The sequence below is a fragment of the Pseudophryne corroboree genome, chromosome 9, assembly GCF_028390025.1.
Source record: "Pseudophryne corroboree isolate aPseCor3 chromosome 9, aPseCor3.hap2, whole genome shotgun sequence".
NCBI classification, from domain to species: domain Eukaryota; kingdom Metazoa; phylum Chordata; class Amphibia; order Anura; family Myobatrachidae; genus Pseudophryne; species Pseudophryne corroboree.
In genome coordinates, this window is record NC_086452.1 from 114,645,926 (window position 1) to 114,663,200 (window position 17,275).

The 17,275-nt window shown below is 45.6% G+C and overlaps 1 protein-coding gene across 4 annotated transcripts in view; it reads left to right on the forward strand.

Moving 5' to 3' along the window:
* The first annotated feature begins 3,489 nt into the window (after positions 1 to 3,489).
* The window catches only part of RGS8 (regulator of G protein signaling 8), a 100,383-nt gene continuing 86,597 nt past the window's right edge, over positions 3,490 to 17,275 (forward strand). For all 4 annotated transcript variants that reach the window (XM_063939778.1, XM_063939775.1, XM_063939777.1 and 1 more), the window contains exon 1: positions 3,490 to 3,915. In XM_063939778.1, the coding sequence (XP_063795848.1) occupies positions 3,788 to 3,915 (128 nt within the window). In that variant the 5' untranslated portion in view covers positions 3,490 to 3,787. The remainder of the gene's footprint in view (positions 3,916 to 17,275) is intronic.

Here is a 17,275-nt window from a genome sequence, read left to right on the forward strand (position 1 = left end):
AGGAGCAGACTGACAATTGTGAACAACTGGCATTCAATTAATGGAGATTATAAACTCAGGGATTAGGTAGTTTATGGTAAAGGTGGAACCCAACATTAAAAGGGTTCCCCATTATATTGGCAGTATACAGTTAACGGGGTATACTAGAAAGGGTAGTCTCTAGGTGACCCACCTAACAGAAAGCATTGTGACTCTAAGTCTTGGGGGGCAGTATCCGTGTCTCTCCACAGGTCTCTCTCTCTCCCCCATGTCTCTCTCTCTCCTCCATGTCTCACTCTTTATCCATGTCTCTCTCTTTCCCATGTCGCTCTCCCTGTCTCTCTCTCTCTTCCCATGCCTCTAACTCGCCATGCCTCAGTCTCTCCCCATTCCTCTCCCTCTCTCCATGCCTCTCTCTTCATGTCTCTCTATCCCATGTCTCTTTCGCCCCTTGCCTCACTGTCTCCATGCATTTTTCTCCCCATGTCTCTTACTCTCTTCCCCGTGTCTAACTTCCCCATGTCTCTAACTCCCCCATGCCTCTCTCCCCATGTCTCTCTCTCCATCTCTCTCTAACTATGCATCTCTCTCTCCAATGCCCCCCCCACTCTCTTTCCCTATGCCTCTCTCTCCCCATGTCTCTCTTTTCCCATGTCTCTCTCTCTCCCCCATGTATCCCCGATGTCTCTCTCTCTCCCATGCCTCAAGCTCCCTCCCCTTGCCTCTCTCTCTTTCCACCATGTTTCTCTCTCTCTCTCCCCATGCCTCTCTCTCTCTCTCTCTCCGTACCTCGCTCTCTCCATATTCCTCTCTTTCATGCCATTCTCTCTCATGTATCTCTTTCTCCCCATGTCTCTCTCAACCCTTGCCTGTCTCTATGCCTCTTTCTCCCCATGTCTCTCTCTTCTCCCCACCATGTCTATCTTCCCCATGTCTCTCTCCATATGTCACTTTCTCTCTCTCCCCATGCCTCTCTCCCCCATGTCTCTCTCTCCCCCATGCATATCTCTCACTCTCCTATGTCCCCCACTCTTTCTCCCCATGCCTCTCTCTTCCCATGCCTTTCTCTCCCTATGCCTCTTCCTTTCTCCCTATGCCTATCACTTTCTCCCCATGCCTCTTTCTCCCCATATTTCTTTCTCCCCATACCTCTCCCTCCCCATGTTTCTCTCTTCCCATTTCTCTCTCTCCACCTTGTCAATATATCTCCCCCCATGTCTTCCCCATGCCTCTATCTCTCTCTCATGTCTCTCTCTCCCCATGCCTCTCTTTCCACATGTTTCTCCCTCCCCATGTCTCTCTCTCCTCATGTCTCTCTCTCCCAATTTCTCTCTCTCTCCCCATGCCTCTCCATACCTTTTTCTCTCACTTTCCCCATGTCCCCATGGTGGGACCATTTTTTTTATTTGCCCTGGGGGCGCCATTAACCCTAGTTATGCCTCTTCCCATAGCCCAGTAAGTGCTGCTGTGTATTTGCTTGGCTATGGTGGGTCCAGGGAGGCTGCTGCTGCAGTCTCCTCTGCCTGCACCTGATGTAAGGGATAATAAAGAGGGGAGTGAACACACTGCTCCTGCACCCCCTCCCCAATCCACCCTAGTGTTGTATGCATTGCCACAATTAACAAAAAATAATAATCACTTTTATTTTTGTAGTGGGCGTGGCCTGGCACCACTCTCTATGGCCCTGCATATCCATGGCATAGTATTCACAAAACAAACACACACATTTTGTCAACTGACTGACTGCTGGGGTATAGTGAGGCATAGAGCTTTCCTAGCAGCATTTAGTGATATATCATGAAAGGTTTATACTAAGAATCTTCCGTGGTGAAGCATTTTTGTAATGGTGGATTGTCTGTGCACTATCACTAGCAGTGGCAGAATGGCTAGGATCAAATGCTGCCATACAATTTAGGGCCGCCATACAATTTAGGACCGCTATACAATTTAGGACCGCTATACAATTTAGGACCATCAATAATGTTTTCTGAACATTACTCATTTTTATCTTACAGAACACATGACAACCCTTGCAGCACCTTGGGGTTCCGTAAAAGCTAGTTTGAGAAATATTTATAACGGCAATAGTCCACCAAAGTCTTTGTCACTAAATATGGGGGAGATTTAGAGACATAATGGTCCAATGAATCAACTCTTGTCATTTTTTAAACACAGCCTATAACATGGCAGCTGTGGCCCCCATACATCAGCGGCCGCGATTCCATGATCTGCCGGCATTGCAGATTCATTTATCGATCCAGTGATAGTCAGCCAGGGATGATTGGCAATCCGTCTGGGAATCAGGAAAATAAAACATGTTAAAACTACCTGAAAACAGTCGGGATTGTTTAATCGGGATTCTTAAAAGTTTAATAATCCGATTCCCCGACCAGGCGGCGTATGGGGGCCATTAAAAGCTGACTGGTTAACAAAATATCTCTCGCCACTTTATGGGGGTCATTCCAAATTGATCACATGTAGCAACTTTTTGCTTCTTGTGCGATCAACTAGATGCCGCCTATGGGGGAGTGTATTTTAGCATAACAAGGCTGGAATCGCTTGTGCAGCCCTGCTATGAAAAAAAGTTTTGTGTAAAACAAGACTAGCCCTAGACATACTTACCTGGTGCGATGATTTCAGCGATGCAGGTCCCGGAATTGACGTCAGACATCCGCCCTCCAAACGCCTGGACACGCCTGCGTTCGCCGAACCACTCCCGGAAAACAGTCAGTTGACGCCCCGGAATGCTTTCCCCCTGTCAATCTTCTTGCGGTCACCGCTGCGACCGCTTTCTTCGTATGCGGCCTTTCAATGCGGCCGCCGCACATGCACAGTTCCAACCCGATCGCACGGCTGCGAAGAAGTGCAGCGTGCGATCGGGTCGGAATGACCCCCTATATCTCTCCAAGCTTTGATAAATCTTTTCCTATGACTCTTAATTGCATTACCAGTGCAACAAAACTACAATGCAGGTGTACGCCGGAATACTGACAGAGGAATTTCCTGTAGCTTCTCTGTGTGTCACTCAGATGCCAATCTTGGTGAAAAGGAATAAGGCAGAGGTCAGATACACGTGACTGCATCATGCCTCCTGCCACATATTGTTATGTTTATTCTGCAATTTTATACCAATTCCTTTGTGACAAAAGTACTGATCTAGTGTGTCTGGTGCACTGTGAGTATCTTTGTGTGTGTGGCTGCAATGCATTGACATTCTGTTCATGTCGATATTCAGAACATGTTAACATTCTGGTGTCGGCATTCTGAGTGTTGACTTAATATACCACACCCATTGATGCAGCCCATGCTGCAATTCAGTCATCTTTTTCTGCTCATAGTACTCAAGGTGAAGTCTAATCAGTGACCTACAAATTGGCAACCTAACCTCCCTCTTCGTGCTATTTCTGCACCTATACTGATGTGCTACCAGGAAGAGGCCTGAAATAGTTAACAATAACAGATCTGTGGATCTGATTCCTGAGCTCCATCATTCACTGCAGAGGTTGGGACTGGGAGAACACGGTTAATAAGGGTAAGGGAGGCGGAGAGGTTATGCCTGGAACAGACACCATGTGACTATTAATGTTTTGGTACCCATGCAGGCAGAACAGTTCCCAGTAGCAGTCAATACAAGGGATGGCAGGGGTATGTTAGTATATCCAGGCAGCTATCATCAAATGTGTTACATTGCCTGACCAGACACCCTGCAGGGGGATTAGAAGGGCTGGGATTGAGCCGTCACACAAACAAGGGCAGGAGGCTTGGTGGGGGGATTATTTGTTATGCAGGGGTTTATCCCCTCTGGATAATGCATCAAAGCACCAAGCTCCGTTCTCTCAGCATGAGCTGTCCGCCACATTCAAGCGATGAAATGGATGCTGAGCTTGGGGGTCATGGAACAGGAAAACCGCCACGGCCATGTGGGTCTAATATGGGGTAAGAAACACGATTTTCAAGTGCCCCCGCTCACTTCTTTTGTCTTGTCTCGTCCCAACCCTCTTGTTGTTGCTGTTGTTCCCATTACAATATATCTCCCCCTCACATCCTTCATAAAATCCCTAACCCCCTAATCAGTGTAAAAAGAATGAAGAGGCAGCAATGAATGGAAATTATAGTGTATACAGTACTGCAAATGGAGCGAACATTGATGATACATCAGTGCTAGTTACTGTCATGTGGGGAGAGCGTGTTAATGAAGGCACCGAGCTTAATGGGCTCCAATGTTTGTTATTTCATGTATCCTTCAGAGAAAGAGAAATTCTTCCTCTCGCAATGTGCCCACAATATAGATTATTTTCTTTACTGCATTAAAAGGACACCATCCATTATCATGTTCTTTTTTTTACAAGGATTGAAAGTCAGAACCCATGCAATAGAAATATTCTCCCTTTGGAAGAAGTGAAGGACGAGCTACTGCATGTAGACAATAAAATGCATGAGACCTGTTTCATGCAGACAGTAGCAGGCACTGAGTGCAGAACAATGCTGGGAAGAGCCTCTTCTCAAACAATGGTTATATCAAAGGATGCTCTGCAGCATTCACTCCATGAGTCATGACATTATAATACACTGCAGTTGTCTACATCAGAGGGGAACAGAAAGCAAGACTCGGAGGAAAACAGTCATTTGTGTTTTTGTAAGTTTGATAACAGCTAGTCATCAGAGACTGGAATTATTTAACAAAGTCATCAACATGATCTTTGATCCAGACACTGATTATGCAAAACAGGCAACGCCGGTCTCTGGTGTATAGTTACAGCAGAATCCGCAAGCTGAATGAATTGATTAGTGCCTGGATTGTTTTGCACAATTTACAGTATACAGTAGATCAATTACAATTCTCCCACCAGGATTATGTTAATGGTGTAATGTACGTGTTGGCAAATGAATGCCGACTGTACACTGCATTGCAGCCGAGATGAGATGTTAATATAAAGTGTGGATCAGATTATTATCCATCTGCATAAGAAATGTACTGTGAGTCCGGTCATTTTTATACATGCACCATGAATTCTTTATAAGTGGCCTGTATCAAACAATCTATACAGTCTTCCCTTATCGTTCCATGGGATATTTCAATCCTTTGATACAATGTAGAACGTGATGAAGATGATAACCCCAAAAAATCATTTCCAGCCATTTTGTGCTACTTCTGAAGCATTTGAAGGAATTACAGTGCAATATTCTCAGGCAACATAGAGGTTTATATGGAAAGTATAACAGTAATGATCATTTCGCAATATTATAATATAGTTTTTGGATGTGTCCAAACAGATCTGGAACCCAGGACAGTTATGCTTTCAGGACTATGTACAATAAAATCTATTTGACTTAATATGTCTGACGCAAAAGGTGCAACAAAGATCCTGATCATTGAAAGAGTTAATAGAAAGAGATTATTAGATTTGAGGAAACAAGCTGTGAAATCACAAATCTCCTTCTGGCACCAGGACCCTTATCTGTGGCCATCTGTGCATAGATCAAGTAAGGATAGGGGGAGATAGCAGGGTTAGCAGGGATATTTAGCTTAATGAAAGCCTAGCACGGCCTACAGCACTCTCCTAACGTCATTCCAGAATCGCAGTGGTGTAAACAATCCTTTTATATTGATTTTTTGTGGGAAAAGAAAAGTGTACTTGGAATTGGTTAAAAGAGATAATCCGGATTCACCTAAAATCTTTCATGTCAGTGGCGGACCCAGGGGGGGTTTCCGAGCACCCATGAGTATTATTAATGGCTGTCTAGCGTTCTCTGCAGTCTGCTGTCTTCCTGGTGGCACTTGTAAGTGCTTAATAAAAGTTTACTTTCTTTTAATTATAGTACATATATATCCATGTGCATACATATATACACAGAGCTGGATTAAGGGGGGGGTTCTGGGGATAAGTACCCCTGGGCCCCACGCTGTGAGAGGGCCCCCCCTCCGCCGCCGAACACCGCAGATCGGATCTCTGTCACTGATCCGATCTGCGCTCCCTGTTCATCCCGGCCCCGTCAAACAGCCGTCAAGCAGCGCCGTCAAGCAGCCGCCTCCAGCGCTGCAGACTTTTACTGGGCAGCTGAGCCGAACGACGGCTCCGCTGTCCAATGATGAGGGAATCTGCAGCCTGCGGCTCCGTGACTGGTTGGAGCGCAGGCTGCAGGGGAAGAAGGAGGCGGGATCCCGTCCATGCACAGCCTCGGCGGCGGTGGAGGATGTTGTACCCGACGGAGGAGAGTGGAACAAGCTCTCCTCCTATTCAGTGCAAAAGTAAGATAGCCTGCATTAACTCTTTCATGTCAGAAAAATGTGAAGTCAATGTTCCTATATGTGTATATGTATGTATATACATATATGCATTTGTTTGTTAATATACAGTATGTATATAGGTATGTATGTCAATATATCTGTGTGTGTGTGTGTGTGTGTGTGTGTGTGTGTGTGTGTGTGTGTGTGTGTGTGTGTGTATATATATATATATATATATATATATATAGAACACAAATCCGGCGGCACTCAAGCAGACTGTTACAACCAGTTATGCAAAAGGTATCTGTTTAATTCATCCTACGGCATTTCGGGGTAACACCCCGTCGTCAGGGACAAAGCGTTTTACAAGCAGCAATTATTTGCTGCTTGTAAAACGCTTTGTCCCTGACGACGGGGTGTTACCCTGAAACGCCGTAGGATGAATTAAACAGATACCTTTTGCATAACTGGTTGTAATAGTCTGCTTGAGTGCCGCCGGATTTGTGTTCTATAAAGGATAGGGCCGTCTACTCACGGAGGGCACCGCAGCAAGAAAATACCTGTATACAGTATTGAGTGCCGGGTGAACAGTTTGTATGTATATATATATATATATATATATATGTATATGTATAATACGCAGAATATAATATATCCAAGCTACCCGATCCTCCCCTAGTTCAAATTTTACAGTGTGTGTCATTTACATATATATATATATATATATATATATATATATACTGATTTTAATTTTAGACCTTAGGGCCCCCTTGTTTTAAGTACCCCGGGCCCCCTGAAGCCTTAATCCAGCTCTGTATATACACATGTATATACATACATACATACATACATATAAACACACACACACATACATATGTGATATATATATACATGTGTATATATACGTGTACTGTATGTGTATGTATATATATATATATATATATATATATGATGCAGAAATGCCCGGCACTCCCACCCACACGCAGTAGATCCGGGTGCCCTCCGCAACCGATGATGCAATGAATAAATGGAAAGAAGGCAGCGGCACTCCGTCAACATAAAAGATCAAGCGTGTATTGAAGCAAAAATAACAGTGGTCACATAACAACCAACGTTTCGGGATCCTAAGATCCCTTTGTCAAGGCCTGTTCACGCCTTGACAAAGGGATCTTAGGATCCCGAAACGTTGGTTATTATGTGACCACTGTTATTTTTGCTTCAATACACGTTTGATCTTTTATGTTGACGGAGTGCCGCTGCCTTCTTTCCATTTATTCATTGTATATATATATATAAATATATATATATATATATATATGCATGTTTAATATGCGATGTATATGTATGTGTATATATATATACAGTATATATATATATATATATATATATATATATATACGGTATATATATGTGTATATATATATACAGTATATATATATATATATATATATATATATATATACACACACACACTAGTTTTACGGACCCAGCATATACTGGGTCACCTCAGTCCCCACCCCCGTGATTGGCTCCACCCAGTTCTGGAAACCCCCCCATGCAAATCCTGCGTTTGCCACTGCATGTCAATCATTTGTTGAAGCACAGTACAACCCCCTCAAGAAAAAATTGTGTATACTAAGATTTTGTATTCAAAATATATTTTGTTTTATGATAAGATTTTTTATTCATTATTATGCCTCACTATTCTAAAAAATCCTGTTTTATAAAAACATTAGCCTCGTTTTTTTTTTTAATTTATCAAATAAGCTTATTTTGTGCCAGGAGTTTTGCCGAAAGAATTCCTTATATAAATACAGAAGTTAAAAGAGGCTAAAAATGTAAAGCGTGATACTGGTTTGCAGCATATAAACTGTAGTAATGTAATTGGGAAGGGAATCTATTGGTGCATTGCAGCAAAAAACTACTACTTATTTCTGTACTGTATTATGCGGGTTTGTTAGCAAACAAAAAAAGCACACTAATAGGCAAAACCATGTTGAACTGCAGGTGGGGTAGATGTAAAGGGGAGTACACACGGAGCGATGTTCAGCTAATTTCTAAGCAATCTGACTAGATTGCTTAGAAATTAGCTGAACATCGCTCTGTGTGTAGGGGTGCCGGCGACAGTGATGTGCAGTCACGCGCGTTGCTATCGCCGGTGCTAGATTGGCCTGCATGCAGGCACAATCTAGCAGGTCGCTCATTTCACCACTGGGTGAAATGAGCGGCCCCCCGTGTCGTCCCACCTCGCTGAGCTCATCGCGCTGTGCTGAGTGGGGGGGAGATATATGTGTTGAGCGCTCAGCACACATCTCTGGGGAAATCTCCCCGTCAGTACGGTCCTTAACATGTGCAGAGAGAGTTAGATTTGGGTGGGTTATTTTGTTTCTGTGCAGGGTAAATACTGGCTGCTTTATTTTTACACTGCAATAGAGATTTCAGTTTGAACACACCCCACCCAAATCTAACTCTCTCCGCACATGGTACATCTGCCCCACCTGCAGTGCAACATGGTTTTACCCATTATACCCTTTCACATCGCAAAAATAACCCGGTATCGACCCAGCATATTGCCGGGTCGATACGGGTCAGTGTGCGATGTGAAAGGGCCCTTGGAGAATTTCCTGGTCACCTGACCCGGTAATTCAACCCAGGTAATAAGAAGAGATATTCCTGGGTTGAATATCTGGTCAGTGGCAATGTAAACGGGTTCCCGGGTTACCTGTTTCCTACATAGGGAGAGGCGGCGTGGAGATGAGTTCATCTCCCAGCACCGTCTCCATCCCCGCCGCGCTGCCGGCTCCGCCCCCCACCGCTTTGGCAACCAGACCGGCATATTGCCAGGTCGGGAAGCCAGCGCTGAGACTCCAATGCGGGATCCCACCTGGGAAGGACCCGTTTCCAATTCCTGGGTGGGATCCGGCATTGGAGAGGTGAAAGGGGTATTATAGTGTGCTTTTTTGGTGTGCTAACAAACCTGAACAAAGGCCCTATGTTCATACTATCTGTTTAACACCTTGAGTCCTATTGGAGAAAGAGCACTATATAAAAAAATGTATATATATTATTATGATGATTATTATGATTATTATTATTATTATTATTATTACTCTTTGAATTAGGATGCGCAAGATTGGACCATATACTTCATGGGACACAAAGAAATAATTAAATTTTATCAGAATTATTCACTCAGAGGGAGTAAACAAAGCATAATAGATTTAGGGGGACATGTACTAAACAGTAATAAAAGTGAAGAAGTGAGCCAGTGGAGAAGTTGCCCATGGCAACCAATCAGCTGCTTTGTATTCTTTTATAGTATGCAAATTATAAATGTTACCTCAATGCTGATTGGTTGCCATGGGCAACTTCTTCACTGGCTCACTTCTCAACTTTTAGCACTGCTTAGTACATTTCACCCTAATTCTATAATCCTGTCTCCGGGGAAAAACTTTAACTCATACTACTTTCAGTTACAGCAGTATAACCTCCAAATCAATGATAGGGTGCATCAAGGACATAGGACAGTTCCTAGCCCAGTAAAGTTTCCAATTGGCTGCAACTGAGAGGTAGTCAGCTTGTAGATCTCCAACTGTGTAGTTATTACAACTTCCCCACCAATATTCAGTATGTAAGGAAGACTGGAGTTAAAGGTTTTTCATAACGTCTCCTCAGATGTTAAAAATACACAAATGACAAGGTGGCTCCTGGTTAATGAATTAAAGCTCAATATAAAACATTTCTATTGCAATTTACTGTACAAAGAGCATCATTGGATTTTCATCATATCTGTAAATTCTCAGTGTGGCTCAAGTTTTTGAGCATGAGTATACACATATGCCCCTCTGATACAGTAATAAGTGAGTAAGTGCAGATTTAAAGGTAGGCTCATAAAACCTACCAACTTACTGTATTTATCCACATTTCTCATTAATATTTATTTTCATTTTATTCTAACATACTGTATGCTGCTTGGTTAGGGTGTGGTTCGTTTTATCGACAGTATCTAGGTCGACAATGTTTAGGTCGACCACTATAGGTCGACAGTCACTAGGTCGACATGGATGGAAGGTCGACAGGGTTTCTAGGTCGACATGTGCTAGGTCGACAGGTCTAAAGGTCGACATGAGGATTTTTTTTTTTTTTGGCGTTGTTTCCTTCGTAAAGTGACCGGGATCCCAAATTAGTGCACCGCGTCCCCTCACATGACTCGCTTCGCTCGCCATGCTTCGGGCATGGTGCCTTCGCTCCGCTACCGCTTCGCTCGGCACACTTTACCGTTCCAATCGTAGTCCACGTGGATCGTTAAGTATGGAAAAATGCGAAAAAAATGTGAAAAACTCACGTCGACCTTTAGACTTGTCGACCTAGCACATGTCAACCTTCCATCCATGTCGACCTAGTGACTGTCGACCTATGTTGGTCGACCTAAACATTGTCGACCTAGACACTGTCGATCTTCAGACCGGATCCCGCTTGGTTGACAGTGGTGTTTTATATAACTTCTAACACTAAGGAAATATCTGGGACTTCTTTATTGTGGATCATAAAAATAAAACGCAAATGATTTCCGAGTGAATATTTTTCTGCACAACGCATCATTTGCAATCACAGCTAGTGGATACATTGGTGGAAACACCAATATAGAGTAATTTGATAGGGCCCATGTGCAGCCAGTGTGAATTGTATGATCCACAGAATAAAGCCCAACAATGCCTGGAACTTCAGCACCATTTTTCCATTAAAAAAAAGTTATTAAAGTTGTTGGTGGTGGATATCGCTGTGTCAGGTATTGTTCTAAAATATCCCATAAACATATGTCCCAACAGTGTCACTATACAGAGGTTGTGGTCAGGGGCGGATTGGCCATAGGGCTCACCAGGAAGATTCCCTGTAGGATGACGTGTTTGTGGAGCCTGTTTTGTGTGTTGTCATGTGGCCCCACCCCCCACATGACAGTGGGCTGCCACTGCACTCAGTACACTGCATTGTCCCCATTCATTCTGTTATTCCACCTCTGCAGTACAGCAACTCTGCCGTACAGTGATGTTGCCATGGCTACACAGTATGTTATACCTCTTGTGCTGCCCATGTCAGGCCACTTCTACAAAATTTTGCAAGATCACTTTTAGTTATCCGCCCCTAGTTGTGATTAAGTCATAATGCAGTCATGGCTATGTTACATGGGGTGTGCTATGGCCGCTGGTTACCTGACTAGCTCATTTGAAGCATAAGGCCCATCACAACCTCCTTTACCTAAAAATTCCCTTGCATTACCAAATGTACCAGCGGCAGTACTGTACACCAACACAATTGGGACACACATCTCAGCATTCATGACAAGAGTCCTGACTGTCAAGACGAAAGGGCAGTCCACTAAAATCGAGACTGTCACCCCTAAATCTTGACAGTTGGCAGCATATATACAGATCTGGTGACTGAGAAGGTCATGAGCTATAGATAACATCAGAGCCATGTTGGTCATACTATTGGGTAACATGACATCACACGCTCTGTTGCTCAGTCGGGAGAGAAATGTTGCAACATCAGGTGAATATAATACCCATGTAACTCTCCAACTGCTTCAATTCCCTTAAAGTTTTCACTAGAAAATGAAATATGCTAACAATTGCTACTGACAGAGGACATCATTTTACTGGAAAATGGAGCTGTCTTGAAAGTATTGGTATCTAACTGTTACCTGGTACAAAGGAGATATTCACTGATGTTATATAGCCACTTGTAACCCAGTGATTGCAAAATACGTGCTATAGCGCATTTTTATGCGCTATAGGCAGCGAGGGACTAATTTTAAAAAATTGAGCGGGTCCTGCAGGACGCGCTTGGTTCTGAGTCACATAGTCCCACCTCAGCCAATCCCCATCCAGGTGCCTCCTGGGACAACCCTTCTTACACATGGAGGGCTGAGGAGGGAGATCCTGCAGGCAGTCGGTAAGGGTCAGGACTCAGGGGTAAAGAGGTATGGCTGGGGGGAGGGGCAGCAATATGACAGACTGGTGGTGGGGGAGGGGTTTACGGAGACAAATAGGTGGGAGAGGAGTGCTGTCAGAGCAGTATCACAGGCCTGTGGGTAGGGGTCACCAAGCATGGCCGGATTAACAATGGGGCTGATGGAGCTGCAGCTCCAGGCCTACCGTCAAAAAAGGCCCACAGCAACAGCATAATGCTCTGCTGCTGTAGACAGGATTTTCTTTCTTGCTACAGCAGCCTGCCCTGCCACTGGCCGTCCGGGGACCCGCCCCCACTGCCCGCAGCTACCCCCCACCCACCTCGGCACAGGTGGATCACACACCACCGCCGGCATGGAAGCCCTCCCTGCACCGCATACACACACTGCAACGGCACCTCCTCCACGCCGCGTATGCCTCCACAACCTGGCTGGCGGCTATCTTCAGACTCCTCCAGTCGATTATGAATACGGGCAGGCGGCCTGACAGCGGCAGTGTATCTAGACCTCCGGACCTGCTGGCTGCTGCTGCTTATACTAATTACAGGTATGCAGCTGGCAGGCTGAGGTCATGTTGCATTGTTGTCTAACATTTTCAGTATAAATATATGTATACTGTATATAATTTATGTTATATGTATCAATACAGATTATACAGATTATACATATATATATATATATATATATATATATAATATATTTTGTTTGTGGGTCTGGGCAGGGGCGGAACTCTGGGAGGCAGTGGAGTCGGCTGCCGCCAGGCTCCTGACCTCAAGGGGGCACATCTCCACTGTCTCCCGCAGCCTGACCGCTCACCGCGCTGCTGCTGCTGTCTGTGAGGGGAGGAGAGCGCATCGTGCGCCTCCCCTGCCCCTCACTCTCCGCCGGCGGAACGCTTCATTTCAGCGCCGTGAGCCAATCAGAGCTCGCGGGTCTCAAGCTTGGATTGGCTCACGGACCGGCGCCGAATTGAAGTGAGACACAGCCGCTGGAGAGTGAGGGGCAGGAGAGGCGCACGCTGCGCTCTCCTCCCCTCACAGACAGCAGCAGCGCGCTGAGCAGCACGGGGGAAGGGGGTCGTCATGTATATCTGTCACTGGGGGCATTGCCGGCACTGTGGGGACATGTATACCTGGCACTGGGGGGCATATCTGCCACTGTGGGGACACTGGCATTGGGGGCATAGCTGGCACTGTGGGGACATATATATCTGGCACTGTGGGCACACTGGCATTGGGGGCATAGCTGGCACTGTGAGGGACATATATATCTGGCACTGTGGGGACATATATATCTGACACTTGGGGGACATGTATATCTGGCACTGGGGGCATTGCTGGCAGTGTGGGGACATGTATAACTGGCACTGGGGTCACAGCTGGTACTGGGGAGACATGTATATCTGGCACTGTGGGGACACTGGCATTGGGGGCATAGCTGGCACTGTGGGGACATATATATCTGGCACTTGGGGGACATGTATATCTGGCACTGGGGGGCATATCTGGCACTGGGGACACTGGCATTGGGGGCATAGCTGGCACTGTGGGGACATATATATCTGGCACTTGGGGCATAGCTGGCACTGTGAGGACATATATATCTGGCACTTTGGGGGCATAGCTGGCACTGTGGGGGCATATATATCTGGCACTGGGGGCATATCTGGCACGGGGGCATATCTGGCACTGTGTGGGGACATGTATATCTGGCACTGGAGGCATATCTGGAGGCATATCTGGCACTGTGGGGACATATATATCTGACACTAGGGGCAGAGCTGGCACTGTGTGGGGACATGTATATCTGGCACTGGAGGCATATCTGGCACATGTGTGTGGGGACATGTATATCTGGCACTGGGGGCAGAGCTGGCACTGTGTGGGGACATGTATATCTGGCACTGGAGGCATATCTGGCACTGTGGGGACATATATATCTGGCACTTGGGGCATATCTGGCACTGGGGGAAAATGTATATCTGGCACTGGGTGGACATGTATAACTGGCACTGGGGGGTCATGTCTATCTGGCACTGTGAGGCATATATGTATCTGGCACTGTGAGGCATATATGTATCTGGCACTGTGGGGCATATATGTATCTGGCACTGTGAGGCATATATGTATCTGGCACTGTGGGGCATATATGTATCTGGCACTTTGGGGCATATATGTATCTGGAACTGTGGGGACATATGTGTATGTGGCACTGTGGGGACATATGTTTCTTGCAGTGTGGAGGCACCCATTTTTTGACATTTTTATATGTATGTGGTACTGTACTGGGGCATTATATGTATTTGGCCCTGTACAACATGACTAAAAACGGAGTTATGACACAAGGTCATACTCCTACAAACATCATAACGAAAGGTGCGCGCACAAAATGGGGTGTGGCTTTGTGAAAACTAGGCCATGCCCCCATTTTTGCGCACCTCCTTTGGCGCGCCCATGATACTGGCTCTTGCCTTTGACTACAGATTTTTTCTGGCTCTTTGTCTCTGACTGGTTGGCCACCCCTGTCCTAGTATATACAGAGAGCTGGCTGTGGCTACAGCTAGGGGGAGCTCCAGAACGCAGCTCCTGCCAGGCCCTTCCAGATGAGCTGGCCGAGTGAAGCTCTCTGTTCTTCCGTTGGGCTGATAGCAGCAGATAGGCACATGGCAGCACTTGCCTCAAGCTGCACTGTGGGGGTGTGTGTACAGTAGTTGGAAAGGGGAGGGGTGCTGGGGGGTCTTTAATAAATGTTGGCAGCACTGTGTTTTATGTGTGCATGTTTAAGTGATGTGTGTGTGTGTGTGTGTGTGTGTGTGTGTGTGTGTGTGTGTGTGTGTGCGCGCGCGTGTGTGTGTGTGTGTGTGTGTGTGTGTGTGTGTGTGAAGGAAGCGTGTGTGTGTGTGTGTGTGTGTGTGAGTGAAGGAAGCATGTGCTTGTTTTTGTTTGTGTGAGTGTGTGTGTATTTTTAAGTGAAAGAGGCGTGCGTGCATGTAAGGGAGACATGTGTATGTGTATGTGTGAGAGAGGCATATGTGTGTGTGTGTGTGTGTGTGTGTGTGTGTGTGTGTGTGTGTGTGTATAAGTGAAAGAGGCATGTTTGTGTGTTTAAGTGAAGGAAGCGTGTGTGTGTTTGAGTTTAAATGAAGGAGGCGTGTGCAGGAGTTTAAGTGAAGGAGGCATGTGTAAGTGAGAGGTGTGTGTAAGTGAGAGGTGTGTTTGTAAGTGAGGATAGTGTGTGTTTAAGCGAAGGAGGTGTGTGTGTTTAAGCGAAGGAGGCATGTGTGTGTTTAAGCTAAGGAGGCGTGTGTAAGTAAGAGGTGTGAGTGTAAGTGAGAGGCGTGTGTGTGTGTTTAAGTGAAAGAGGCGTTTGTGTGTTGTTTTTTTTTATATATATATATATATATATATACACACTGTATATCGGCACACCACTGCGCCAAAGCATCTACATTGTGACACGCTGTTGGGTGAGGGAGTACTGTAGGTGTGCTATAAAGGTATGCTGGTGTCTATTTTATTGTGATGACTGACTTGGAGTGCCGTCCACTTTGTATGTGTATCTATATTACTATTTGGAAAGGCACCTGAGCACGCTACTACTGTTCAACATGAGTGCCAGATAGCTACATATGAAGGGTGTGTGTGTATACAGTATGTATGGGGGGCACCAACATTTATCATGCCTCCGGGCGACTGGGGCGAACTTACGCCACTGGGTCTGGGCCAAGACTGGTTTGTCCCCCCTCCTTGCAATAGTAACCAGGCGGTAGATAGATAGAGATTATAAATATGTATATATATATATATATATATATATACACACATACACACACACACACACACACACACACACACACACACACACACACACTAGTTTTAAGATTTGACACTCTCTCATGGCTCAAATCCTCCTCCTTCCTCCCATTGTGGCTCCCTCCCAATCCACCCCAACAGATCGATCCCGCACATCTATCGTGACTCCTTCCCGATCCCTCCCCCATCTCTGTTCCATTCTGAACCCCTCTCCCCTACACACTCCAGTACTAACCCTGGCAGCCAGTCATCCTCTCCTCAGCTGATCTTTCTCCTATGTGTATATATATATATATATATATATATATATACACACACACACACACACACACACACACACACACACATAACTGCAGCGTTTCCCGGCACTCACAGTATCACCACACAGCAGCCCCGGTGCCCTCCTCAGTTAACTTAGGTAAGTATTGCGGTCGCGGCGGCACTCATCGGATTTGTAACAGAAATCAACACTGTACCACCAGAGTACTCTGACGAAGGATTAAAAGTCCAAAACGTTAGTGCTGTACAGTGGTGGTACAGTGTTTGATTTCTGTTACAAGTCCGATGAGTGCAGCCTTGACCGCAATACTTATTTTGTATATATATATATATATATATACACACACACACACGTATGTATGTTGGTATGTCCTGTCAAAAGGTCCGACGCCCTGAAACATTGACAATACACTACTGCTCTTCTGAATCAATTCCCTTGAGTGCCGTGTCTTCCAAGGAGTACGTATTATACCACTATTCAGGTACCAGGGCTAGCTGACTACTGAAAGTGGACTGCCGACAGATTTTGTGAAATTCTATATCTATATCTATATATGCTGGGTTGTTTAGGCAGAGCTATGTGCCCTGCCCATTTTGAAGATGGCAAATGTGCCCTGCCCTTTTACGGAGTGCCACGCTGATGTGGACACTCCTTGATTTTGAGCATGGTCAGTACCTGCCTTCATGCATCCCTGGGCACCAAAGCAATAACATTACGCCACAGAGAGCTACACTATTGTAGTCAGGAGGGGTTGCTGCCACACAAAGAGCTGCAGAGAAGGGGGCACCTTTGTTGAAAGGATCTTGTGCCGTCAAGTTCTGGACAGACCTGGAGATGGAGTAACAGGCAGCGGCGGGATTAGTGACAGAAGAAAGGTAGATTGGAATAGACAGACTCTGGTGTGGATCTTGTGTGCAGCTGGAACTGGAGTGAATGTGCCCAGTACATCTCTGACTACAGCAGAGATCCGCTGACACTGCTGCTTCCCTGTCCCGGCAGTCTGCATA